Source organism: Sceloporus occidentalis, unplaced genomic scaffold (genome assembly GCF_023333645.1).
Source record: "Sceloporus occidentalis isolate IW3139 unplaced genomic scaffold, rSceOcc1.0.p SCAF_3, whole genome shotgun sequence".
Lineage (NCBI taxonomy): Eukaryota > Metazoa > Chordata > Lepidosauria > Squamata > Phrynosomatidae > Sceloporus > Sceloporus occidentalis.
The window spans coordinates 162,542,836-162,570,795 of NW_028316983.1; the positions used below are offsets into that span (position 1 = coordinate 162,542,836).

The window sequence follows — 27,960 nt, forward strand, 5'->3', positions numbered from 1 at the left end:
CGTTCTGAGCTGTGTTTATGGAGCATTTCTAAGCCTGAGAAATAAATAGCAATGGGGCTTATTCCTCAAAGTGCTGAAGTGCTGCTGCTTCAAGCTTTCTGCTTGTAGAATCAGCATATGGAGAGATCTTTCAGCAGCATCTTTCAGCAGTATCTTTCAGCATTAACAAACCCCTTGGTAACCTTGGGCGAGTCACACTCTCTCAGCCTCAGAAGAGGGCAAAGAAAGGCAGCCCCCTTTTGAAAAAACTTGCCTATGATAGGTTCCCCTTAAGGTCATCATAAGTGTAAAATGACCTGGAGGCACACAAGACCAACAACAAGCCCTCTGTGGCCAGGGGGAGCTACTGAGAGGCAAAAGTTGTGCCAAAGGAGGCAGTGACAACAGGGAGCTTGCCTGACTTGGATCTTGCTTCGCTTCTTTTGGAAGCTGTCTTGATCTTCTTCTCCCCTTCAAATGTCCAGACTTTTGCTTCTGGATCCAGTCAAGAGAGGTCTTCCCCTCCTGAGTCGCCCTTGGAGGCCACCCTCAGCAGCCACCCTTCTCATGCAGACCAGTTCTGCTTCTTCAGGAGCTGGAGAGCCACCCAAAGGTTGGTAGGCCGGGAAGAGGGACCTGCTCTGCAGGCTGGACACCAACGGAGGCATAACTGGTGTTTCAGGCCATGCAAAAAGCCGCCATTCTTTGCACAAACAAAAAGGACAACTATTATTTGCAACACTTGCAATCCTGTTTAGCTGTCTGCAGTGGTTGCATTTTGCTGCCTCGCAGCGCCACCTGCAGGCGAACCCTCAGTATTGCAAGAAAGGGAATGGGGGCAAAATGTGTCTAATCCTCAATCCTTCTCATTTCATATGGTATCTTGGTCTCTTCTAAGTACCTCTCCACACTACAAATCCCAGGATTATGTAGGAGGGAACCAAGGCAACTGGAGAACTATGAAAATCATATAACTGTGTAGTGCAGAGACCTCTGATGTGATGGTTAAGACTAAATGTCACTCACTGTTCTTTGCTGTTGTTGTTGTGTGCCTTCAAGTCATTTTCAACTTATGGCAACCCTAAGAGGTTTTCTTGGTAAGATTTGTTCAGAGGGGTGGTGGGGGTTTTTTTGCCATTGGTTTCCCCTGAGGCTGAGAGAGCGTGACTCACTCAAGGTCAACTACATGACTAAGTTGGGATACAAACCCTGGTCTCCAGAGTTGGAGTCCAATGCTCAAACCACTACGCCACACTGCTCTTATTAGCTCTCAGGTTGACTTATGGTGACCAAATGAATGGGAGATCTCCAAGAGCTCAAGTCCTTGCTTCTCACGGTAGGAGGAAAAAGACAAACAGAAGAAATTCAACAAGAAATTACCAGCAACTGGCAAGGTAGGGGTGGTGGAGAACATTTGGGCCCATCAGGCATATTGGACTACAGATCCCATCAAGGTCCCCAGCCTGAACAAGGGTAATGTGGGCATTGTAGTCCAAAGCATGCAGCTGTCCAAAAGTTCCCCATCCTTGTTGCTGATGCACCTGCTGGCTTTCTGCTTGTGTGGCGCATGAGGAAAACTAAAATTGTACTTGTAAGTGAAAAAGACTTATCCATAAAAAGTTGACTATCACTGCTGTGATCCATAAGTCATTATAATGGTTTGAATGTTTGACTGAGATTCTGTGAGTCCAGCATTCAAATTTCTGTTCAGCCACAGAAACCCTTGGGCAAATCACACTATCTCTGCCTCAGAGGAAGGCAATGGCAGCTCCTTTCTAAATAAATCTTGCCAAGAAAACCCCATGATGGCATCCCCATAAGATGGAGTTGATGCAAAGGCATATAACGTTACCCATCCCTGGCTTCAAATAGAGCAATAGAAAGATGCTGGAAACCTACCAGGTTTGGGCGACAGGATCCTTGTCAAGGAAGCACGATTGGTTACTTTGGAAAAGTCACTTCCCAAGTTCTATCTCACAGAACAAATTTCAGTTTCCCTTGAATGGGTTCAACTGCGTGACAGTGGGAGTACATCATTTTTGCTTCTTTGCATAGTGGTTAAGTGAAGAATGGCGTGGGTTGTATTTTGTCTCAACACATAAAATTGGCTAGGACATTTTTTGTCTTCTTTGGTCGTATTTTGTAATAGATTTGATGGGACATGCAATCTCCTCTGAGCAGCCATGCATGCTTAATTTCTGTGGGAGTGAATCAGGCTTAATCACATTTTAATTGCCTGCAGGATTGCAGGTTTTAATTAACACCCTATAAAGTAGAAAATGAGTCTCATAGTTCTCATAACAGTTCTCGTTTTCCACAACAATTCTGTGTGGTATGTAATTTCAGAACAAGTTTCAGTTGGGGAAGTGAAGCTGAGAAAGCAATTTCCTTAATTAATCCAGTTTACGGCTTCTTGTGCATCCATCAAAAATAGATGCTCTTCCCCCTTCTCCAGAGTTTAAACATTTGAAATAACAAGTAAATGAGACTAGTGCTATGCCAAAATAGTGATCCATGGACTGGTGCTGGTGCATGAGCTCAAAGAAAAAAATTAGTTAGTTTGTGAGCACAAATTTGGTACTGGTCCACAGCAACTGGAAAAATATGTCCTTACCAGTTCACCACATCATGTAGCATAAGAAGCACTGCACTATAGGTAAAAACTGGTGTAGTGCAGTGTAGTGTAGTGGTTAGAGTGTGGGCTGGGACCAGAGAGACCCCTGGTTCAAATTGTTACTTACCTGTGAAGCTCATAGAGTGGTCTTGGGTCAGGCACTCTTTATAAGCCTCACCTATTTTGTACGATTATCATGAGGGCAAACATAAGGAAGTGTGTGTTGGACTAGGGATGCATTTACAGTGCAGAAATAATGCAGTTTGAGATCACCTTAACTGCCATGGTTCCATCGTGGGAGCTGTAGTTTGGTAAGGTAACAACACTCTTTGATGGAAAAGGCTAAAGGTCTTATTAAACTACAAATCTCAGGATTCCATAGGATGGTGCTACAGCACTTCAAGTGGTGTCAAACTGCATTATTTCTACAGTGTTGGTGCATCCTAGGTCTCTGGAAGACCAGGGTTAAAATTCCCTCCCCTTCATAGGGTTAAAACCTCCTCTTCATAGATCTTGCCAAGATCTTGCCAACCTTACTGTCACCATTAGAAATGACTTGAAGGCACACAACAACAACAACAACAACAACAACATACATCCTTGGTGCAATCCTTTCTCCCTACAGCACATATGAAATCCAGAAATGAAGTCTAATGCTTGCACATGACAGATTTGATCATCAATGCATATGGTAAATAAACAGTGTTCAATAGCCCTAATTATGCTTTGTTTGGGTGAGTACTCATACATATTGAAAAAATACTTTTGCTTAGACTGAAGATCTCATCTTAAGATGGGCTGGAGAAACATCAATGATGCACATTATAGGCCAGGGGTGGGCAACAATGGGAAATTAGGGGTCTTCATTAGTTCCTAAGAGAAGGCCCAAACTACCAACTACACTAAATCCCACTATTTTTTTTAAATGGCCCCAAATACCCTCAAACATTATCTGGGGCCAAGGGGAGCATACTCACCATGTTTTGGGGATTTCCTGGGACCCTAGAAGGCATTTTTGGATATTCGGGGGCAATTTTTTTTATTTTGTTTTGTTTTTTTTGTAAAAAAAATAATTGTGCCTAAAGCAAATTGAATTGAATCCAGTCCATATATTACTGTTCCTGGAAAAGTGATAAAAGCAGAGCTTGGAATGCAACCTTTTTTTTACTGTATTTTTTACTGTATTACTGTTAATGTTTAATGGAGTGATCCAATTTTATAAAAAAGAGAAAGGAAATAGGCTAAAATTTGAAACAAAAATTTTATCCCTTCATATATTTTGTGAAATATTTAAAAATGATTTAAACAAACAAACAAGCTTCATTTATATACCGCTTCATACCACCTAAGCGGTTTTCAAGGCTTGAGCCCTTTTGCGGGTCTTGAACTTGCAACCTTATGGTTTTGAGTAAGTGGCTGCAGTACAGGCATTTAATCACCGCACCACCAGGCCTTAATCCTTTTAGCTACACCTTAATTCACTGTAGATATATAATGATCAAGGATTATTTTTTAAAATAACAAGTTTGCTGTTTTTTTTATTTTGTAACCCCAGGAAGAAGGAATGTAATTACTGAAATCCATGGGACCATAATGACTATTGGCATTAACAGGCCAGAAGTCAGGAATGCTGTGAACCAGGAGACTGCAGAATTGCTGGTACAGGCTTTCCAGTCATTTGAAGAGGATAGTTCCCTGAATGTGGCAGTGCTTCATGGACTGGGTGAGGCTTTTATATATTCAGCTGACTACTCTCATTATGACAGAGCTGCCTCCCACTAGTGGCGTCACTAGGATTGGTGTCACCCGGCTCAGTTATACAGTTTTCCCACTTTTGTGGAGTACCTGCAAATGTGGAAGGCTGGCTGTAATGGAAGATGGAACTATAATGGTAACTACTTGTAAAAATAACTTTTCAAGCTCTGTATTAGAGCTCCATGTGGATGTACAGATCACTTTGGGTCTTTGGCTCTTTAAATGATGCATACATCCTAAGTGTCCGGAAGCTGCACCAAAGCCATGCTCCAGTCCTTAGGACTGGAGCATAGCTTTGGCATGGCTTCTGACTCTTAGGATGCATGCATCACTTAAAGACCATACCTCCAAAGTGACCCAAAGCAACTTTATTTTGGCCTGTCTGTACTTGGCCTAACATTGGTCTTGCAAGAACTGCACTGGCTTCCAATTCACTTCTGAGCTCAGTTTAAGGGGCTGGTGTTGACCTATAAAGCCCTAAATAAGTCGTGGTTAGTATATCTGAAAGACTGCCTTCTCCCATATGGGTCTGCCAGAAATTTGAGATTTTCAGAGGAAGCCCTGTTGTGTCTCTCAGAACCTCATGAAGTTAGATTGGTGGGTACATATAACAGGGCTTTTTATGTAGCAGCACCTTGACTGTGAAACTCTCTACCCAAGGTAGTTAGCTTGGCTCTATCTGTTTTAAGCTCTCAGCAGGCAGCCAAAACAGTCTGTTCCACATGGCATTCAATGTTTGAAATTGTGCTGATTTAAAACTGGATTCTAGGATTGTTTTTAGACTGCGTTTAGGAGTTTTTAAAGAGTATTTTAGTGTGTTTTAACAACTTGGTATTGTTTTACTGGTTTCTATTTATTCATTACCTCAGAAACCCTTTTGGGCTGGGACACAATACACAAATACTTTAAATAAATACATGTAAGTGACCATAATATCTGGGTGTGAATTGTGTTTTGATACCCAATTGCAGAGGGCTAAAGAGGTGTTAATTCAACTACAGTTAATTGTTCCCAGACCATACTAAGCTTCCCTCCCAGCCTTAGTGCTTAGGAAACAACAACACAAAATTATAGTTTTTCAAAACCCACAGTTAAAAGATAGATCCAGAGGACCATGTCCCTAGGAACTGGTATATGAACTTTTTTCCCCCAAATGATCAAAGCAAATGACCCTGTGTAGAAAAAGTTTACAGAGAGCCAATTGTGACCAGTGACATGAGTGCTTCACAGTTAATATGGAAAGTAGTGCCAAGGGAATACTAACAGCAGAATCCTGAGTGAAATACAGTTGCTTCTGAAGCTGCTGGTGGTGAAGCAAAACCAGATACCAGAGAGATGCACTTATATCTGTGTTATTGTTCCAGGGATAACATATTGACAATATCAATTCACCAGTGAGACAACACCACTGTTTTAAAGGGGAAACCAGGGATAAAAGTAGACACACAACAGAGAAAAATAGTGCTTAGATAGAGTCCACTGCTTGACTAGAGGCTGTTCCACACCCACTACACCAGCATATTGTTAGCCCTACAAAAAGGAGCAATGTACGGAAGGGAGCCCACTGAAGTCACTGGAGAGCCCTAGATAACAGATCTCTACTTCCCTTTCCTTCTGTCATATTGGAAGTTAACGATTCTCAGCAACCAATTACGACACAGCAGTATGAGTATAAGTCCTGCAAGGTATACAACTAGTTTAATAAAGCATGTGTGTATGATGCAGAATGATTTAGGTCTTGACAGAGCTTGAGAAAATTACTTTTTTTGGACTATAACTCATAGAATCCCCCAACAAGCACAGTCAGTGATAGATACAACCTACATTTATTTTGCTGATTGTGTGCTGGGGTAAACATTCATTTTGTGGACTGAACTCCAGGTATATAGTGTACATGCAGTGAATTATGCATGTATTTCTGTGTGTGGGAGAGAGAGACATCATCAGACATAATATTTTCTTGGCAGGGTTGTACACTGTTTAAAGAAGGGATTTAGTTTCTTTTGAAACAGCCCTGAGGTGTGTGTGGATTTGCATATAATTTCCAGGAACAGACACAGATGGCATACACTAGCTTTATCTGGACAAATGCTGTCCTGGCCACTGCAGAAACCTAAGCTTCCAGGCTCTGTGTTGGTTCCAGGAGTATGCCCAAGCTGCAAACATCAGTCTTCAGGGGGAATATAATCCCGCTCAGTACAGATTTCTCCCCTATTCCCTGATGTGCCTTCAGCTGACAGGTATACCTGTGTCTTGTTTGGATTAAATGTCTCTATCTTGTCTGGATTAAATTACATTTTGTTTGCTCTCATCCATCTATTCCTGATGGCAGACACTAGTTTAGAACCAAACCAGCTTCTTTGGAGTTAAGTGGAAAGGAGCAATGGAGTTGAATGTGTATTGATGATAACTAAACTCAGCAGTCTCTGCTAGTAGTTTCACATACACTCATCCCTCCATGTTAGCGGCTTTGATATTTGTGGATTCGATTATTCCCGGATTTGATTAATATGTTATCTCTAGGAATCTCTAGGTCCTCCAGTGCAACTCTATGGTCAACTTTAACTAAAAGCCACACTGGAGGACCTAGAGATGCTTAGAGAAAATACTCTACTAGGCATTTGTAGCTCCTCCAGTGCAGTTCTATGGTCAGTATCAGTTGGATGTTGACCGCAGGAGGACCTAATGATTCCCAGAGATGTGTCCTTTCAGGTAAAAACTTGATGTTTTTGTTATTTGCTGTTTTTCCATATTCACGGGGATCTTATGCCCCTAATCCTAGTGAATATGGTGGGACAAGTTTATATGTTAAATAGTATGGAGCACAAAAAAACTGGACCCAGAGATACTCCAGAGGACAAGGGGGAAGGAGTCAAACAGGTATACATTGGTGCCATCTTCTGGGGCCTCCCCTCCAGAAAAAAAACAGAATCTCTGTAAAACAATGCCTCTACATCCCTTCCCAGTGAAATAACATGGTTGATGATATTGAAAGCCACCGAGAGGTCCATTTTTGTTCCCAATTTAGGTCATCCGCCAAGAGAACCAAAGCTATCATTGTCCCATAAAAAGGCCTAAAGCAAGAATGAAATGGATCTAGATCAGGATCTAGATCAGTGATTCCCAAACTCTGGCCTTCCAGGTGTTTTGGATTTCATCTCTCAGAATTTCAGACCATTGACCAAGATGGCTGAAGTCCAAACCAGCTGGAGGACCAAAGTTTGGGAATCACTGATCTAGTTAAATCTGTCTCATCCAGGAGCCTTTGGAAATGAGAAGCCAACACAGGTTCCAATACTTTATACAGAAATCATTTGTTGGGAACTGGGTGTTAGTTTGTCCAATACAGTGGGCTGAACAATAGTCTCATAATAGGTTCATTTAGGTATATTGGAGCATTTCCTTGTTGTAGCACCCCATTGGCCACTCCCTCTACCCACTTGGCCAGTATATCTCTGGTGTTTCTAGTAAGCCAGGAAGGTCAAAGATCTAGCACAAATTTGACACATACCACTTGGTATGGAGCTGGGATCATATCATGAATAAGAATCTTTTAACCATGGATGAGAAATGAATAACAGCAGCAGCAGCAGCAGCAAGTCAGAGAGACAGTGGCTGCAATCAGGCTAAGAATATAGTGATGGGTGGAGTTGTTTTTTGTGGGTGGTAGCAGAACATTTCTAGGCTCTTGGAAAGCAATACTTTTAACCAGAAAGCTAAAACGGGCAATCCATTTGGCACAGCCTTTAGAAAATTGGCTATGGTGATAAGAGAGACTAGGCTACATGTTTAAGTAACAAAGTGGTAGTTGCAGCAATTTAATATGACAACATAATGAGTTTTCTGAGTGCAGGGAATCAAAACAAAGCTAGATTTCTTTTCCTTCCTCTGACCCTGCCTGCAAATAGATGGTCTACCTTAACTGTTTTGCCTTATAATTACTATATTTACTTCACTGAGATAGAAAAACTGGATTCATCTGAAATGAAAAACAGCTGCGTTATTGGTTGTCTGAGGGGAAAGGATAGAGATCGCAGTTGGAAACTTTTTTAAAAAAATGTATATTTATATTTTTAAGGCTTTGTTCCTCCTCCCATCCCTCCGCAAAGGATGTGTATACATAAGGTTATTTATAGAACCATGATTTGATTGAGAAAATTATAGCATTGGGCCATGAGCCTGGAAAAGGGGTCCCATCTGCTAAATGCATATCTGGGAGATGCCTTCTTCCTGGCCTTTTAGGCTCTGGGAGAGTCAGTGAGCTGATTTCCGTACAGTTGCAGAGCTGGATGTTAAAGTAAACACTGTGGGCACCAGTGCTTTGGTTTTCATCATGGTGGTACAGTCAACAGCAGTTCTTTCTTCTGCTTCCAGTGCACACAAAAGTAATGATTCCGCAGCCACACAAGAAAAGTCCTGAATTAACTCCTTCTGCAGTGGAGGAAGAAGGAAATACAGGGTTGATTTGGAGGAAATATGGACTGGTATTAGGAATCCTTTGAAATTAATTCCTGGTGATAGTTAAAATACTTATTTTATTGGGGAAGAAAACAGATATCCAGTGTGGCCTTCTTGCTGTTTTGTTATGCAAACTATTAAAAAGACATTCTGAAATGGAATGAGCTGGTTGCATCTCTTTCCACCCTCACAGTTTTTAATGTCTTGATATTAGATTGCAGATTAAGCCTAATGCCATGAAATTGGTTGGCCGAGTCAAATTAACGTGTAATTTGTTCCTTCTTGCTTCCTTCAGATTGCCTAAGGCACAATGAGGCATTGGGAACAAAAGTCATGACTGGCATAAGTCCACATTTGTTAATGTCTTGTGTATGTGTGCTAATACATTATTGTGGCTGGGAGGTATTAGACTCTTACTTGCTGAGGAACTGTGATGGATGAATTGTCCACACCCATCCAACTGTGCAGGGAACAACATTTCCAGAATGTTGCAGTGCAACTTCCAGAATAGAAAATAAGACAGTTACCTCACATGGGCAGTAAGGGTGGGAGGGTAGTGAGTCAGGCTGAAAAGTCCATCCGTGAACATATGGCAGCCTCAGACTAAAGAGTGCTGTGAGCTGAAATAGAATGACTTAAGCAATGGTTGGTAGAAACATGGGGTCCTTTCACACAGCTCACTTATAGTACTATGATTCCATTCTGTCTCAGAGCTCTAAATACCCTTCCCTAAACTGCCACTCCCAGGATTCCAATGGATGTTGCCACAGCACTGAAAATGGGATCATAGTGCTATAATTCTGTAGTGTGAAAGGGTCCATGGAGTAGAATAAAAGAGTTGACAAGGAGAAAATCAGACTGTAGCAAAGTTTCACTTGCAACCTGAGAAGTGGAGAAATTGTGTACCAATGGCAATTGAATGTCACTTTGAGAAAAAGTTTTGGCTGCACAGGTGGCTAAGACATGGCAAGCTTAAACATGAAGGCACACAGTGGATTGGCTGGAACAGAACTAGAAAATGTTACTTTGGGGTGTTAAAGCTCCCAGAATCTTCCAGCCAACATATCCCCAAACTGGAATCCTTCATATGTGTTGAACTACAGCTAACATCAACTCCGTCAGTATGACAGTGGTGAACAAGGATGGGAGATGTAGTACCATATCTGGAGATGGGTTGGTTGTAGATGATTGGTTTGAACAGTGAGACTGCCTGTCTTCTTCTGGATGGTTGATTTTGGAGTTTTCTCCAAACTGAAAGTGGTCAGGCTTTGTCTTATCAGAAAACGATATGTCACAGGAGACTCATGGTTGTTGGACAACAGTATCCAAATTCTGTGCTATGCTTGGGGCTTGCTGAGATTCAGTTGCTTGCATTGGCAGGAACTTATGCAAGCATGACAGAATGGTATTATTACTATGGATTTGTATATATGAAACACAAGGAGGATACAGACCTAAATCCAATTGTTCTGTGGAACCTATTGGAACACTGTCAGTAAACATTAATGTAACTTAAATTTATTAGTGATTCTACCTTAGTTGGAACTAACAATTGGGTTTAGCCAGAGGTGGGTATCATATAGCCTTCCAAATTTTGTTGGACTGTAAATCCTAGCATTCTACCTCATTTTACATATGCTAGCTAGGACTGATGGGAGTTGCAATCCAACAGGTATGTTGGGGGCCCACATGATTTCCACCCTGGGTTTAGGCCATTGTATATTGAATAGTAACATAAGAACATAAGGGATTGTATTGTTGAGGCAAGCTGAGGCAGTCTTGTTGCATCCACAAAGTGTCCAGCACTCTGTTTCCAGCCATGCTCAGCCGCATGTGTTGGAAACTCATATGTGGTGTCTTGCAATGATTGTTTGCCCCAGCAATAAGAGATATGCTCCCTTGATGCATAAAGAACATTTCCATTTAGCTATTAGCTGTCTCTTCTAGACCAGAAATTCATAATGCAGGGTTGCCAAACAGAACACATGTTTCTGAATAGGAGGGAAATGGCCCTTTCTTTAAGAACATCTATAACAGTTCACATCTTAACCGAAATAAAAAACAAAACAAAAATTAGAGCAGGGGTAGAGCTGACACCAACCCTTTATATTTTTCCATATGCTAACTTTCCCATCACCCATCCCTTCTGTTTTTTTGCAGGAGGAAATTTCTGTGCTGGTTATGATTTGAAGGAGCTGGCCCACAACCCAAGCTCAATCAAATTGGAACAAGATGTCACCAAAGGTCCTGGTCCCATGGTATGTTCTGGGAAACAGTCTGGAGGGAAATCCTAACAATTCTCTCAAACTGAAGTCCATTTCCATGGCTGTGTGATGGTTCACTATGGAAACTAGTAACACATTTCAGCTAAAAGGAAAAAAAAAAAAAAAGGGGGGGGGGAGGAATCATCCCTTCTCCAAAAGAAACTAAAACTGAATGACCTTATTTTCCAAATTAAAAGTTATTATGTTGATTCTCATTAAATCTTGAAATTATTTGCATTGCACCATATTTTATATGGGGGTGCAAACAAGATAGTTCATGGTCTACTGGTAGATCTCTGTGTGATTTGCAGTAGTAGATCATTAAATGTTTAATATTCCTAATTCAACATAGACTGCATCTGCACTGCAAAAATAATGCAGTTTGGCACAACCTTAATAGCCTTATTTAAATATTTGAAGGGATGTCATATTGAGGATGGAGCAAGCTTATTTTCTGTTGCTCCTGAGAATAGCACCTGGAATAAGGGATGCAAGCTGCAGGAAAAGAGATTCCAGCTCAACATTAGGAGGAACTTCCTGACAGTAAGGGCTGTTCGACAGTGGAACACACTCCCTCGGAGAGTAGTGGAGTGTCCATCATTGGAGGTCTTTGAACAGAGGCTGTATAGCCATCTGTCAGGAGTGCTTTGAGTTCCTGCATGGCAGGGGGTTGGACTGGATGGCCCTTGTGGTCTCTTCCAACTCTATGATTCTATGACTATGACTAACTGTCATGGCTCCATGGTATGGAATTCTGGGATTTGCAGTGGCATGAGAGCTCTTTGACAGAGAATGCTAAACATCTCACAAAAGCTACAAATCCCAGGATTCCATAGCATTGAGCCATGGCTGTCTAAGTGGTGTCAAACTGAATTGTTTCTATAGTGTGGAGGCAGCCATAGTGATATATCTAGACTTGATTATTGTGCTTTATATGGGCCAACCTTTGAACAGTCTTTGGAAACTACAGCTTGAAGAGATATGGCAAGAGTGTTAATGGATGCTTGCTTACAGGATCATATTATTCATTTCCTGGAGTGTTTACCAGTTTGTTTCTGGGCACATTTCAAAATATTAGTGATGATCTTCGAAGCCATGAAGAAAGAGTGGGAAACCTGTGGGCAAGTGTGCATTTGAATAGTTAAAGCTGGTGTACCAATTCTTGGAAGTGCCTGATCTGGCCACAATGATACATGTTAAATCCCATTTGAATTACTTTATGTAATGCGTTCTCTTGGCGATGCCCTTGAAGAATATTTGGAAACTTCATCTGGGCCAAACAACTGCAGCCAAACTGATATCTAGGGATAATGAGAAACATTCTGCTCCCTTTCTAACTGCTGCATTCGCTATCAGTCTACTCTGAAGAACAGTGTTGGACAACTCTAGAGACCAGGGTTAGACTCCCAGCTCAGCCATGAAACTCACTGGATGACCTTGGGCAAGTCACACTCTCTCAGTCTCAGGGGAAGGTAATGGCAAATCTCCTCTAAAGAAATCTTGCCAAGAAATCCTCATGATAGGTTCACCTTAGGGGCGCTATAAGTCAGAAATGACTTGAATGCATACAACAAAAACAACAAACAGTTCAAAATGCTCATTATGACCTGTGTGGATTGGATCCAGGCTACAAAAGACCCCTAACATCGTTGGTGGAGAGCTTTCTTTTGATCATAGCAGGGGAGTAGCTAAGGGGGAAAAAAGAGCAAGTGTGGAATGGAATCCATTGGGACATAGTGGCTTGAATGTTGGACTACAACTCTGGAGACCAGGGTTTGAATTCCTGCTTAGTCATGGAAACCCACCAGGTGACCTTGGGCAAGTCACATTCTCTCAGCCTCAGAGGAAGGCAAAGGCAAACTCCCTCTGAAAAAAATCTTGCCAAGAAAGAAATCCCTGTGATAGGTTTGCCTTAGGATTGTTGTAAGTTGGAAACAACTTGAAGGCACACAGCAACAACAAAGGGGGAGGGAAGCAATATCAATTCTCTCTCCCCCCCCCCCCCATTAAATTTCCCCTCAGTCATCACCCAGTGGATTTCATGGCCAAGCTGGGAATTGAACCTTGGTCTCCAGCGTCATTGTCCAAAATTCAAACCAGCACACACATATTCTACTGATAATTCAATTGAATAAAAAAGCTTGGTGGAGGGAAGTAGGAAGAGAGGAAGGCCACATGCTAGATGGATGGACTCTATTAAGGAGGTCATGGGTATGGAGTTGCAGGAATTAAGCAGAGCACTGAGGGACAGAGGGTCTTGGAGATGTCTCATCCATAGGGTCACCTTGGGTTGAGATCGACTCGAGGGCAGTTAACAATAACAAATGTGTTTATAAGTGTTTTTAATTTTATTCTTTTTATGATACAAGCCACCTTGAAACTCAGCTCTTGGGAAAAGGAAGAGTATATATAAACAAATACTATACAATAAAATTGTTAAAATGCAAAAGGTTCATGGGAAAAGCAGGATTGGATTTTGTCCTGCGGGATGGTGATCTCATTTCTAGTAGCAAAGATAAATTCTTAGTCTGAGATGAACCGAGAGCCGTGCTGTTCTTTAATTCCAAGTGTATCCCCATTCCCCCTTCTGAGCCCTATTCTGAATTAAAGAGAAAAGCTGTTGTAAGTGGAGATGCTTAAAGAATTCAATCTTTATGGAATCTGAATCTCCCAGATTTACTGATATATGAACTGGAACATGATTATCCTTTTGATAATCCTTTGGATTTTGTATTTCTCTTCATTTTGCAATCCACTTCTTGTCTCAAAAACTCACTTTACAGTAAAAACTCCATTTACAATAAACAACATTTAGAAATTTGTATGTTGTGAGAAAATGTTTTGAAAACATGGTTAAATACATATTTATTCATAAATTATTGTGGATTCTAAAAATAACAAATCATACATCAGTACAGACATGGGTCTAAGTAGACTTACAGAATCATAGAACAATAGAGTTGGAAGAGACCCCAAGGGCCATCCAGTCCCCTGCCATGGAGGAACTCACAATCAAAGCACCTCCAAGAGAAGGCCATCCAGCCTCTGTTTAAAAACCTCCAAAGAAGAAGACTCTACCACTCTCCGAGGGAGTGTGTTCCACTGTCGAACAGCTCCGACTGTCAGGAGGTTCTTCCTAAAGTTTAGGTGGAATCTCTTTTCCTTATGAATGAGCACATGCAAAACTGTAAAGTCGAAGGCTTTCATGGCCGGCATCCATAGCTTTTTGTGAGTTTTTTGGGCTATGTGGCCATGTTCTAGCAGAGTTTCTGACGTTTCGCCAGAATCTGTGGCTGGCATCTTCAGAGAATGTTTTGCCTGGAAAAATTGGGTGTATATATACTGTGTGAGCCTGGGAATGCAGGAGTGAACACAGAACAATACACATGCAAATCACTCCTAGTCAGTAGACCCATTGGATCAATGGTATTTATGTAAGTGTTAACATTCACCAGTTAATTTGATGGGTCCACTCTAATCTACCAATTAGATTTGGGGCAATCTGACAATTTTCATTTCTCTCACTTTCTCATTTTTCCAATCTTAAATTCAATTTGCCTTGAACTTTGACCTTTTTATACAAAAAGTTCACATTAAGGCTTGTATACATTTTTGAACATTTCTTTTAATTTTTGTACAAAAATTTTCCTAACATACACATAACTAGTAAGCACTTTTCCTAATGGACTACTTTGTCCAGTATGTCAAAACAAGCCTTATCAAACTCTTCGGGACGTTTTTCTGAGCAGGCATATCTATGATTACAAATTCTGTTTCCTCCAAAGGAAATCAAAATGCCCCTGGAACTTTGGCTTCTGGAATAAGTGGAGAGTGTGCACAAGTATCTCTGCAAATAGAGTCAACTTAGCTAAGTAATCCATTTCACAATAATTTCACTAGGACATTGGAATCCATTGGGACATAGGACATGGAACCCTTCTTTGTGTGTTCAGTATTCAGTATGTCAGCATTCATCAGTATATATTCTAAATATTACAGGGTCCCTCCAGGATGACATTCTCTAAGCCAGTGATTGCTGCAGTGAGTGGATATGCTGTAGCTGGTGGACTGGAGCTATCTCTCTTGGCTGACTTACGTGTTGTGGAAGAAAGTGCTATTTTTGGAGTTTTCTGCAGGCGGTTCGGTATGTTTTATGATCTGTATCTTAAAAAATCAGTGATTTGATTTCAGCTTTGATTACCATAGCTAGGTAAGAAGCAGAGCGCATAAAAGTTATTGTTTGGGACAATAATTCCCAGAATCCCCCTGCCAAATTGGTTACTGACCAGGCTGGCTCGACAATACTAGGAAGTGTACTCCAAAGAAGTAATTTTTCCAAGTGCTGTGTTGATCCACCTTCATTGTCACTGCATAAAATGTTGTTTTCTTTGGTCTTGGTGACATAGACATTCAATTTTGCTTCTAATGTACCACTTTGTCTTTTTAGGTGTTCCACTGATAGATGGTGGTACTATGAGATTACCAAAGCTAATTGGTCTGTCACGAGCAATGGATCTCATTCTCACTGGGCGGCCTGTTAGTGCACAAGAAGCATACCAGTTTGGACTGGCCAATCGAATTGTTCCCAGTGGCCAAGGTCAGTGCCAGATAATTTTCAAATGACAGATTTTTCTGAAAACTATTTACAAAACCAACCAGGATGAATGTCAGCACATCCAATGTATTATATTGCATGCAGCAGTCTTCTGTATTTTTGTTTCACTGAAGTCAGTTATTAATATTAGTATTATATTTATTTATATCCCATTTTTAATCTACCCCAGCAGCTCTTCTATGAAAATGAAAAGGTCTTCACTTGCTTATGAAAGGATAGCAAGGAGACTGCCAGTCTAAAGTTTTAGAGAGCCTGAGTGCAGCTACTGGGAAGGCCCTTTCCTTTGTTCCCACCAGATGTGTCTCTGAAGATCTCAAGACATGGAGAGTCTAATACAGAGAGATATAGTCCTTTAGTTAATCTAGAACTTATTCACACCACACAATTACAGCACTATTATTCCACCTTAACTGCCATGGTTCCATCCTGTGGAATGCTAGGGTCTGTAGTTGTTGAGATACTGGAGTGCTTTGGGTGTGAAATCTAAATGTCCTTCCCTGAACTGAAAATCCCAGAATTCCATAGAATGAAATCATGGCAATTAAAGTGGAATAACAGCTATAATTGTGTATTGTGAATGGCCCCCCGGACCTGAGCTGTCAATGGGATTAAATGCGTGGAACCGAATGCAGGGCTGAAGTCTTTGGTATCGTGGATAACTCACAAGCACCCTGTTATTAAATAACAGAGCACAGGGAGATGATATTTATTCGAGACTGGACCAATAGGTTGTTGTGGATTTGAGAGAAAGGTGAGCTTTAATATCAACTCAGAGGATTTTATTTTATTTTATTTATATGTTGCCTTTCTCTTAAATTGGATACAAGGCAGCTTACAAAATATACTTCAAAAATATAATTTTAAAAACAAAAGTAAACATTTCACATCAATATAACAAGTTAAAAGTATAAAACCATTAAAAACATACAAAAGCAAACACCCTAATAAGAGGCCTCCATGGATGCAATTACATATTAAAAGCCTATTTGAAAGAAAAAGTTTTTCCTGCCAGTGGAAGAATAGCAGGGAGGGGACCAGCATAGCTTCTTGTAGGAGGGAGTTCCAGAGGTTGGGAGCAGCTACTGGGAAGGCTCTCTCTTGTGTCCTCGCCAAGTGAGCCTGTGATGGTGGCAGGACCATGAGAAAGTCTTCTCCTGAAGATCTTAGAGTTCTGGCATGTTCGATGGGGAGATACAGTCTTTCAAATAGCCTGGACCTAAGTCTTATAACCAGCATAGTCCTGGAAATGAACTGGTAGCCAATGAAGCTGTTTTAACAAAGGAGTCATATGCTCCCTATAACTGGCCCTGGTTAGCATTCTGGCCACTGCATTTTGAACCTGCTGAAGTTTCCAAACAGTTTCTAAAGGCAGCCCCACGTAGAGTGTGTTACAGTAGTCCAAATGGGATGCAATCAAGGCATATCTCACTATAGCCAGATCTGATAACATCTCAAGGAATGGTCACAACTGGCACACTAGATTTAACTGTGCAAATATACTCCTAACCACTGCTGAAATTTAGGCATTCAGGCTCAGAGATTAATCCAGTAGAACACTCAAGCTGTGAGCCTGAGATTTCATGGGAAGCGTAACTCCATCCAGCACAAACAGAGTTCATTCCTATTCCTTAATCTGCCCTTCAACAGACCAGGAGCACCTCTGTCCTGTCTGGATTGGGTTTGTTTGCCCTCATCCAATCCATGCTGAAGAAAGTATTCCACATCTACACATGCATTACCCCCCCCCCCCCACCTTGACCACTTAAGCATTTCCACAACTTGAAAAAGGAACACTAATTCGATGTTCTTTTCAATGTTACTAAACCATTCTTGTTAGGTTCCTTAGGCAGTCTTATTGATCATCTAATTAATCACACTTACTAATTAACCACAGGTGACATGATCAATAGCTATGCTGGCCAAGGGATTCAGGCAGCTAGAGTCCAAAAAACTAACTTCTCCACGCTCCAGTTATGACATGACTCCCACTCCTGATAATTGGCAACAGTTTAAAAACTCCATTCCATTTAGAAGCCAGAGGCTGGGTTTTTTTAAATTTAGAGTGAGTGTGTGACAACATGGAAATATCATTTCTTCCAATAACAAGGGTGTGTCCCTTCACAAAAACACATTCCTGCTGTGAACCTTTGACCACTGAGCGGGAACTACATTCATAAGGTAAATGTATACAGCAAGCTCTCTGACCACTCTGTGGATTTTCCTGCAGAAAGACCCTGGGAAACAGGCTTTACCTCTTTCTGAATTGGCATGGAAAGTGGTTTGAAAGGGTAGCAGCAGCTGCTTTGATTCAGTTCAAGCTGGTGTGGCTGCAGTTTTCTCACGACTTGTTAAGGAAATAATGGCAGCATGCACTTCATCTCTCCATGCAAAACAGGCTTTGGAAATTGCTGGGGAGAGTTGTTTGTGTTTTGGTGGAAAAGCATTTTTTTTTTGGGGGGGTGTATGAAAAATAAGCCAGGAGCCAAACAAAAAGGTACAGATTTGAGGTGTTTCTTTTTTCCTTTTTTAAAAGGGCTCTCTATGAATGCTTGTGTTTTTAAATTAATTATGTTATTTTGATTATGGAAGTGTAATAGGATGGGGGTGGGATGAGACAGATCATTTGTAGCACAGTGGGTTATTCAATTCCTGCTGAAGCTGTCGCCATTTCCCAAGTCCAAGAAGTGACTAACGTCTCCGCAGAGTTGCTGTCCATGTCCTCTGTGCATTCTGATATCCGGATTCCTTTTAAAAATATTGCTGTTTTATTTGGCATCAGGAGAGGTATCCTTTGAAACAAATGTGAATGAAACCCTGTTTTGTTTACTCCGAGGCAGGGATGTTCAACATCAACCCCCCCCCCCCGACACACACACACACACACACTGTGGGACAGATTCACTTCCCCCTCCAAACAATTTTATCTGTCCCCTAAACAGCTGTGCCAGGATAAGCCATAGATGTTTAGAAGAATGTTTACCTAGTTTGAGATGGAAGGAAAAGAAGTCATGTTTTTGTGCATAAAAAATTGACAGTGCAACCCAATACATGCCCACGCAGAAGTAAGTGTCAAAGAATTCAGTGGGGTTTACTTCCAGGTAAATGAATAAAGGATTGCACAGAAGAATTTCCCATACTTTAAATATTATGCTTGGCATAGTGTAATCTATAATAAAGTAAAATATACACCATGAAACACTTACTGTTTAAGACCAACTATTTTTTTAGGGGTCAGTATGTGTTGGTGTGGGACTTACACTTCTGAAATCATGAAATCAGTGGCAGCTATTTGCCCAAGTTGTAGGACTTTGGACATTGACATGATCGAATGCACTACTTTTGTTTGGTTGAACTCTCAAACAAGCATGTGTTTCAGATGTGCCAATTTTCAGGGAAAGCTCTTGTACTCTCTTGCTTGTTGTCTCTGGCAAATCACTGCATCTACTTTGTCCAATGTTTTGGCTCTTGGGAGATCTTTGAAATGTCATTTTATCAAAACGTTTGCACTCGCCTGTGTTGCTATTAGCTCCTGGACAGCTGGTTAAGCAATACATAGGTAATCTTGTTGTGGTCTTTCCCACTATCATGAAATACATTTTATTTCTCATTAGAGGCATTAGTTTTAAGATCACATAGTACTTGTAAATTAGAACATCTGTATCCTTGTTTCATGGTGTATGTTGATTTAACTTGGGTCCAAAACAGACTGCAGAAATAATCCAGTTTGAGACCACTTTAATTGCCCTAGTTCAGTGTTAGGGAATCCTGGGAGTTGTAGTTTATTGTAGCACCAGAGCTCTCTGATAGAGAAGGCTAAATGTTCAATCAAACTACGGTTCTCGGAATTCCCTAGCCTTGAGCCAAGACAGTTAAAATGGTCTGAAACTGGATTATTTCTGCAGTGTGTTTTGGCCCTTGGTTGTCTCTACAGGAAATGCCAGAACACTGTTTCCTTTGCCTATCCCTTACATAACCACCTATCAAGTTAATAAGACTGTGCTCGTATGTATCAGTGATGGAAACCACGTGCCCCTCCAGATGTTGAACGGTAGCTCTCAGCTTTCCTTGCCATTGGTTGGGCTGGCTAGTGCTGAGATGTGCAGTCCAACAACATCTGGAAGACTGTGTGATTCCTATCATTTTAGGTTTGCCAGTTCAGGAACATCCAGGGTCCTGAAGTTTCCAGACCAATACCTGACACCTAGGGACAGCTCCTAGTGATATCATTAAACTGTGCATTAAAGTGTCAACCACAGTTGTTCACAGCCTACCATTCAAGGGCGCATGGAGAACATGTATTCCTGCTTGGAAATTAGGACAGAAATCTTAGCTGGAGCATCTCCTACCTCAAGATAACCCACAAAAACTGGAGATTCATCCCAGTAATCCTTGTTGTGTGCCTTCACATAAGTTGTTTGTGACATATGGCAACCCTAAGGTGAAATCATCACAGGGTTTTTAGGCAAGATTTGTCCAGAGGGGCTCACCTTGCTTTTCTCTGAGAGAGCACTTGCCCATTGACTTGCCCAAGATCACCCAGTCAGTTTCCATGGCCGAACAGGGATTTGAACCCTCCAGAGTCATAGTCCAATGCTGAAACTACTACACCAGGCTGGCTCTCTTAATAACCCTACATATAGTAATACTCAGAAGTAAGTTCCATGAAATTCTATGATATTTCCCCACAACTAAGGATGTAGAGCCAAACAGGAATCATGTGAACTATATGCTGCTTGTGGTCCCCATATCATAAAATAAAATGCCCCCTTTAAATAAAATCAAGAGGGTCAAACATCCCAAAGCCTCCAGGGGTCAGGCTTCTCCCATAAAAAAGTGGTGATAATTCTGTTATAAAACAACTTGTAAAGTTTCTTCCACGAGAAATGTGCACTCTCCTAATATTATCCCTTATCATGGATTATAGTGGAGATTCCCACTGCAAACAGGCTTTGAAATTCAAACTCTCTTGTGATGTCAATTACATCACTGGGAACATGGTGGTACCTCAATACCTCATGACCTATTTGGTGAACCCCAGATATCTGATTCACTACTCCTTTCTCCTTTGCTTGGTAATGACAGCAGAAAGGGAAATATCTGCTTTCTTCTGGTATATGGTACCTTTTTTTTATTTTATTTATATCCCACCTTTTTCTTGATACAGGAGCTCAGACGTAGCTTAAAATGAAAACAAAGAACAACTGAGGGTGTAATCACACTGCAGAGGTGAAGCAGTTTGACACACTTTGATGCCCATGACTCTATCCTATGTAATCCTGGGATCTGTAGTTTAGTGAAGCACCAGAGCACTCTGCTAGACCAGGCTGAATACTGCAACAAACTACAAATCCCAGGATTTCACAGGAGAGAGTCAAGGCAGTGAAAGTGGTGTCAAACTGCTTTATTTCTGCAGTGGGAATACATCCTTCAAATGTTATTAATTTAAAGTAAAAAACAATTAAACTATTTTATTAAAAACACCTAGTTAAATCCATTTAAAGCACATTTAAAACATAAAATCATGACAGTGAAAATGGTGTCAAACTGCTTCATTTCTGCAGTTTGGTTATATCCTCTAAATCTTATTAATTCAAAACAAAAAGTATTAAACTATTAAAAACACCTAGTTAAGGCCATTTAAAACCTATTTAAAACGTAATTAAAAAGATAAAAGCATGGTACACCCTCCCGTCACATGAGCGAAAGGTCTGCCTAAATAAAAAGCCTTTGCCAGCTCACAGAAAGAGAACAGAGTAGGCGAGTCAAATCTCCTATACAAGGGAGAAAGCTCACTCCCTTGTCTTCACCATGTGTGCATATTATTGTGGTGGGACAGGGAGAAAGCCCTACAAAAAGATTTTAAAACTCAGGCATATTTATATAGGGAAGTAGGGTCTTTCATGTAGTCTGGATCCAAGCTGTGAAGAACTTTACAGGTCATAACCAGAATCAGAACTTTGAATTCTTCCTGGAAATGGACCAGTAGCCAGTGAAGCTCTTTCAGCAAGTGAGATATGTGTTCCTTTGAACTAGCTTTAGGCCTGGTACAAACTGCCCGAAAATGGCGGTCTGCAGGCACCCATTTTAATTCTGGAGGGATGCTGCAGCCGCTAGACCGCACAATATCCCTCCAGAATTAAAAGAACTTGGTTTTTCTGGGTTATGATGCGAGTGCGCCAATGGTGCACTTGTGACGTAACGGATGCACTGCGAAATGTGGACGCTATGCGTCCATTACATAAAGATGGCAGCATCTATGTGGACCATTACTCCGCTACCTGCACATAGTAGGGCTTGGGACCGTGTGGTTGGTGTGCTGTCCCGAGCCCTACTATTGCCGCCAGGACGTCACGTCCTGGCAGTGTGTACCAGGCCTTAGAACCCTGGCCTCAGCAGTTTTTTTTACGTTCAAAGAACCCTGGGATATTTATAGTATTTCCAAGATGCTTGTCATCCATACCTGGATACCATACAGCAGTAGTTTGCAAACCTTGGTCCTCCATTTGTTTGGGACTTTCATCCCCCAGAATCCCTGACTATTAGTCATGCTGGCTGTAGAGATTTGATTCCTGGTCTCTAGAGTCATAACCCAGTGCTCAAACCACTTCACCACAATGGCCCTCATTTGAAGCTGTATAAATGCTGGGAAATAATAAAGGACTCACAGAGAAGCTTCCGTGGCATGACAAAAATGGCCATATTTTAGGCATGAGACTCCTTCAGTGATGGGGAATAATTGAAATCCTCCTTTCCCCATTCTGAATAGGACAGGCCTATACAGATTGGGACTGGGCTCAGCATCCTCATGCTGGATGCCATAACTCTGCCCCCATGGCACCATTTTGGTGCGTGCCGGTCCACACGGCACGTGCCATCATGACGCAGATCCGGCACTGCATCCACATGGTGCAGCTCTGAAGAGGCATCATAAAGCCATGCCGCTGCAGCTATGGCACCCCTTGGAGGGCGCAAAAAAGGAGCTGCTTTTTGCAGCTTCTTTTTGTGCTCTCCAGAGGCCAGATTGGGGCCACAGCATGAGGTTGCTGCAGCCCCGATCCAGCCAGTAAAGTGGCAGTCTGGAGAGCCCCAAAGTCTCCATTTCCCCCAATACTTGATCTGAGAATGACCTCATTACTTGGTTGGCTTTGTTATCCATAATATGAAAACGAGGGAATGTGAGGATCTACCTGTAGTTTGTCTGCAGCTAGTTTGACTCACTGTTTTGTAGAGCCTGGAATGTCAACTTTAAAAAAGGAACTAGTTACATTACTTAATACTTCAATCACTGAACAGATCCAAACTTGTTACCTATTACAACAATTCAGACTTGCTGAATTACTCATTATCATGTTACCGTTATACCACTGAAAATGCAGAAAAATCCTCTCTGGTTCTTCTGTCGCTGATTACCTTGACTCATTCTCTGGATTCCCTTCACTCAGCATAGCAGATCATGTGGCTGCTGTGTGCACTGCACACAGATGCTTGGGTGGGCTTGCAAAAGAGTCACTCAGTCCCTCTTCCCTTTTCTAAATTCCTCTTACCAAACAAATTGCCCTACAATTTATGCCTGAACCAGTCTCAAACATGGAGACGAACACCCTCTGTTATGTTTATATGTGTGTATTGTGTGCCTTGAAATTGCTTCCAACTGATGGAGACCCTATCATGGGTTTTCTTGGCACGTTGTGTTCAGAGGAGGTTTTGCCATTTTCTTCCCCTGCGGCTGAGAACATGGAAAGTGAAAGCTGGTCTCCAGAGTTGTAGTCCAACACTCAAACAACTACACCATACTGGCTCCTATATACACCCTCCTATACTCTCTGAGCCTATTCACACTACAAATTTATAACACTGTGATTCCACTTCAACTAGCATGATTCCATTCTATGGAACCCTGGGGTTTGCATGTAGGGAAGAGTATTTGCAATTCTCGGCCAGAAAACACTAGTGTTTCACCAAACTACAAACTCTAGGATTCCCTAGACTGCTGTCTCGACAGGCAAAGTGGAGTTACTGTGATATAATTATGTAATGTGAAAAGGCCCTCTCTCACACTGCTCACACCAACCTAGCCAGGACAAGCACATACATTTTGCCTCTGTTTGGAGCAGGCTAAAAGCCTGGCAAGGCATTCTTCATCCCATCTCCACCAACCGTACTGACTCTTTTTCTTTCTGGCAGCAACAGCAGCACTTTTACTTGGGCAGAATTGAGGAAAGCAGAAAAGGCAGGATAATATTTAATTTTTAAAAATGGGGTTTCCCCTCCAATTAATCTGAATCTCTGGTGCAACTCATGTTTTCAGCAGTCGATGCTTCTGGTAACCAAGATAAGAGTTATTTTCTGAATTAAAATTGGAGCATCTCTTCAGCCTTGTACATCATAAGATTTGCTTTCAGATTAACTGTAAGAATGATTTATCCAACGAGAAACCTACTTGCTGTTGTGTTTCTATACGATGGACCAATTGAAAAGGAATTACACCCAGAGCTAGAACTCAAGCAAAGACAAAATAGGCTGCCTCCTGCATCTTATTTTAAATGTTTGCTGGAGGCTTCTAGGAGAGGCAGTGTTGCTTTTAGAGCCCATTTTGGGGAAGGGGAGGAATGTCTGAGAAGGACCTGATTGCTATTAAACTGCGCATGGGGCTTGTTTGTGGTCCAGTGGGTGCATGTTTGTCACTCCTCCCTGTCTTTATTTGATTAATTACTTGTACTGCATTTCCCCACTACTTTTTAAAACATAGCTGTACTGTGTTCTCCTTGTCTTGCAGCCCTTCAACATGCCATTGAACTGGCAGAACAAATTTCAGCGTTTCCGCAGCAGTGTATGCGTGTGGACAGAAATTCTGCTTACTACAATGAATTTGATGCTTCCTCATTCACAGAAGCCATGCAACATGAGTTTGACACAGGAGCGAAGGTGATATTAAAGGAATCAGTCCCTGGTGCTAAGAAATTTAGCTTAGGACAGGGGCGTAGTGGAGCAAAGCTGTAAGGAGTTGAATTTCATATTTGCTTGAAAATATTGTTGAGTTTTTCTTTTAAAACTTTTGTTGCAATTACAAAGTAATGGAGTCAGAGCTTGGAAACGTTCCTCTTTTTTTTTTTTTTTAATTAAAGCTCCCAACTTTATAGTTATCAGCTTTGCTGGCTGGATATTTTGGACTCTGTAGTCAAAGTTATTTCCCCAGGTTAAGCCTGCAGCATACATATGTCTCTAATGGAAATGCACATTTTGTAACTTTTCATAGTCTGTCTTCAGTGGTGGCAAATTCAGACTTGTGCCACTGCTAATAAGGTCTGTTGTTTTAAAATGTGAATTAATCATCAGTTATTTGTATATTTAAGGCCTTAAAATTGTTGCATAATGTTTTAAAGTACTTGACAATTTGTGTTAATTGCTACCTTTGACTCTATACTACCAAATCATGAGCTGTCTGGCAGACCAGGCTAAATATGTCACCAAACTACAAATCCCAGGATTCCACAGGATAGAGCCATGACAGATAGTCATGTCAAACTGCTTTATTTCTGCAGTGTGGAAGGGCTGTAGGTCTTCTCTGGATTTTTCTTCTTTTGTCATTTACTCATTTACACTCAAAACGTTTCTTCTTCTACTCATTGAAAAATTTACTTTGTGGGCAGGGCAGGGTGCCAGTATCACTGACATGACAACTAACATGTAACTGAAACCTTAAGAATACTAACAAGGAGATGAATTCCAGAAAGTGCAGTTCACAAAGTAGTTAGTCCAAACTTCTGTGTATGCATTATTCTGATATGGTCACACACATACACAGTTCTTCTCCAGTCTCAATTACATCTTTGTTACTTAGTGTAACATGTAATGAAAAAGCATGTTCATGTAGGGATTCCATATGTGCACTCTAAGTCAACATGAGTCTTTGGATGGGGACTGGATGTGGTTTTTAAGACTGGAATCTGTGTTCTTGAGTAGGAGGGAATAACAAAATTTTAATGTGAAGTCAGAGGCTTTCATGTCTGGCATCCATAGTTTTCTGTGGGTTTTCCAGGCTCTGTGGCTGCAATCTGGAAGAAATTATTCTTGACATTTTTTCTGCATCTGTGGCTGGCATCTTCAGAGGGTGGTGGCATGTTTCCCCACAGACAATGGATTGCTAATTAAATTGACACATATATCCTCCCACCCTGAGGTCTTGCCATTCAACAACAGACCAACACACAGATGTAAATCAGTTCCTCCCATCCAAGGGTCGCACAAGTATATATAACCCACATACTTCCATGCCATCACCCTCTGAAGATGCCAGCCACAGTTACAGGCAAAACGTTAGGAATAAATTCTTCCAGAACACGGCCACATAGCTTGGAAAACCCACAGAAAAATATCAAAATTTTAATTGTTTATTCAGATTAATGATGGAGAACATGTGGCCTTCAGATGTTGTTAGACTCTAGCTCCCATCAGATTCAGTCCACATGACCAGTGGTTGGAGATAAGAGAAGCTGTGGTCCAGGTTATCCAGGTGAGATGACGGTTCCTCAGCTCTGGCCTTGATATCTGCCATACTGTACAATTACTATATAATACATTGATACCACTTTAACTGCCATGTCTCCATCCTATAGAATCCTGGGATTTGTAATTTTGTGAAGTACACACAACCCTCCACATTTGCGGATTTGACTTTTGCAAATTTGCTTATTCATGGATTTGAGTTGTCGAGGTCCTCCAACATAACTCTGCTCCAAGTTGATTATAAAGTTGCCATACAAGACGTAGAAATTCCTAGAGAAAGAAGTTCTCCAGCCATTTGTAGATCTTCCATCATGATTCTGTGGTCAGATTCCAGTGGATGCTGACCACAGAATTTCCCTGGAGGACATAGATAGGTACAATTTTTAAAAATTTGCATTTCCCCCCACTTTTATGGGGGTCCTGCACACCTAAAGACAGTGAATGTAGAGGACCCACTGTATTTGGAAATCTCTGCTATAAAGCTCACCAAATTCACCAGGCCATTTATGAATAATTAAAAATTTGCAGTTCCAGTAAAGATCCTTGGGGAACCACCATAAAAAGAACATAAGCAGACCTCTCTTAGGTCATGATACTAACTTTGCCCAGGAGTATTTGGTGAGGGACTTTGTCAAAAGCCTTTTGGAATTTTAAGTAAACAATGTGTACTGAATCACCCCCTGTACACATATTTATGGATTCTGTCAAAGAGCTGTTAAAGATTAATGCAATAAGATTTACCATTGCAGAACTTGCTGTTATATATGCTTGACAATATTATTTTAAATAAAGCTTTCCACCAGTTTTTACCAGAACAGATGTTAAGCTAACTGGCTTGTAATTTCTTAGGTTCCCAAAGGCCCCGCTTTAAAATGTGGTGTTAAAGTGACCACTTTTCAGTCCTCTAGTAGAGAGGATGATTTTAGGCATATGTCATATAATTTTTGGTAAAACATCAGCCATTTCATATTTCAAAGAATTCTCAGATGAGTACCATCAGGATGAAAGGTTTTTTAAAAATGTGTTAGAAGGCTCTAGAACGCCGGCTCTTGTCACATCTGTGTCACAGCTTCTCAGCTTCTCTTCCTGAAAATGTCAGCATGGGTATCTGGCCTATATCTTTTGCAGTGAAGGAAGATGAAAATAGTCAGTTTAGTTGTATTCTACTTCTCCTCCTTTAACAATTCATTAATTTTGTTGTCATGTCATGGTCTGGTTTCCTGTTTTTGATATATCTGAAGAATTCTTTATTTTTGGTTTTGATGCTATTAATGATATGCTCCTTAAAATCCCTTGTTGATCTCCCTTACTTGAATTTCCTTTGCGCAAGATTGTGTTCTCTCTTGTGCAAGATGTGAGTCTTCCAGTTCCTGAAGAATACCTTCTTTTCTAGCAGCTTTCTCGACACTGCTTGGTGACTTCTTGGACTTTGTACTATCTTTCCTAACCTTATATATATTGATTAACATTAATGAATCATATAGCACCTGGAAGACTAACAAGTTTTATTTGTGAAAAGGATTCAGGAACTGCAGACCACTTTATCATGTGGTTGGACTGCTGCCCCCATTGACACAAGCAATCAGGCTTACATTCTTGTTTTAACAATTGAATAAAAAGTTGAACTTTCAACTTGGCTGAGATTTATATCTGTTCTTTAGTTTAAAGATCTAATAACATATGCAGCCATGAATCTCACTGGATTTCTTTGAGCAAGACATTGTGCAGTCTCTTGCTTAATCATCTGTATTGTTTTGTGAATAAAATGA

The 27,960-nt window shown here is 41.0% G+C and overlaps 1 protein-coding gene across 1 annotated transcript; it reads left to right on the plus strand.

The window, feature by feature from the left end:
• The first annotated feature begins 406 nt into the window (after positions 1-406).
• Positions 407-27,960, plus strand: LOC149317028 (uncharacterized). The gene is made up of 6 exons (XM_089516699.1): positions 407-592; positions 4,149-4,316; positions 10,967-11,064; positions 15,070-15,214; positions 15,518-15,667; positions 24,462-27,960. Exons 1-6 carry the CDS (start codon positions 457-459, stop codon positions 24,683-24,685), a joined length of 921 nt encoding a protein of 306 aa, XP_089372825.1. The 5' UTR covers positions 407-456; the 3' UTR covers positions 24,686-27,960.

What these genes read in the sequence shown, in the direction of transcription:
- LOC149317028 (XM_089516699.1), top strand. Translation starts at nt 457, where the DNA reads ATGTCCAGACTTTTGCTTCTGGATCCAGTCAAGAGAGGTCTTCCCCTC. An exon ending in AGCTGGAGAGCCACCCAAAG is followed by an intron (nt 593 to 4,148) that starts GTTGGTAGGCCG and finishes TTGTAACCCCAG; the next exon opens with GAAGAAGGAATGTAATTACT. An exon ending in GGCAGTGCTTCATGGACTGG is followed by an intron (nt 4,317 to 10,966) that starts GTGAGGCTTTTA and finishes GTTTTTTTGCAG; the next exon opens with GAGGAAATTTCTGTGCTGGT.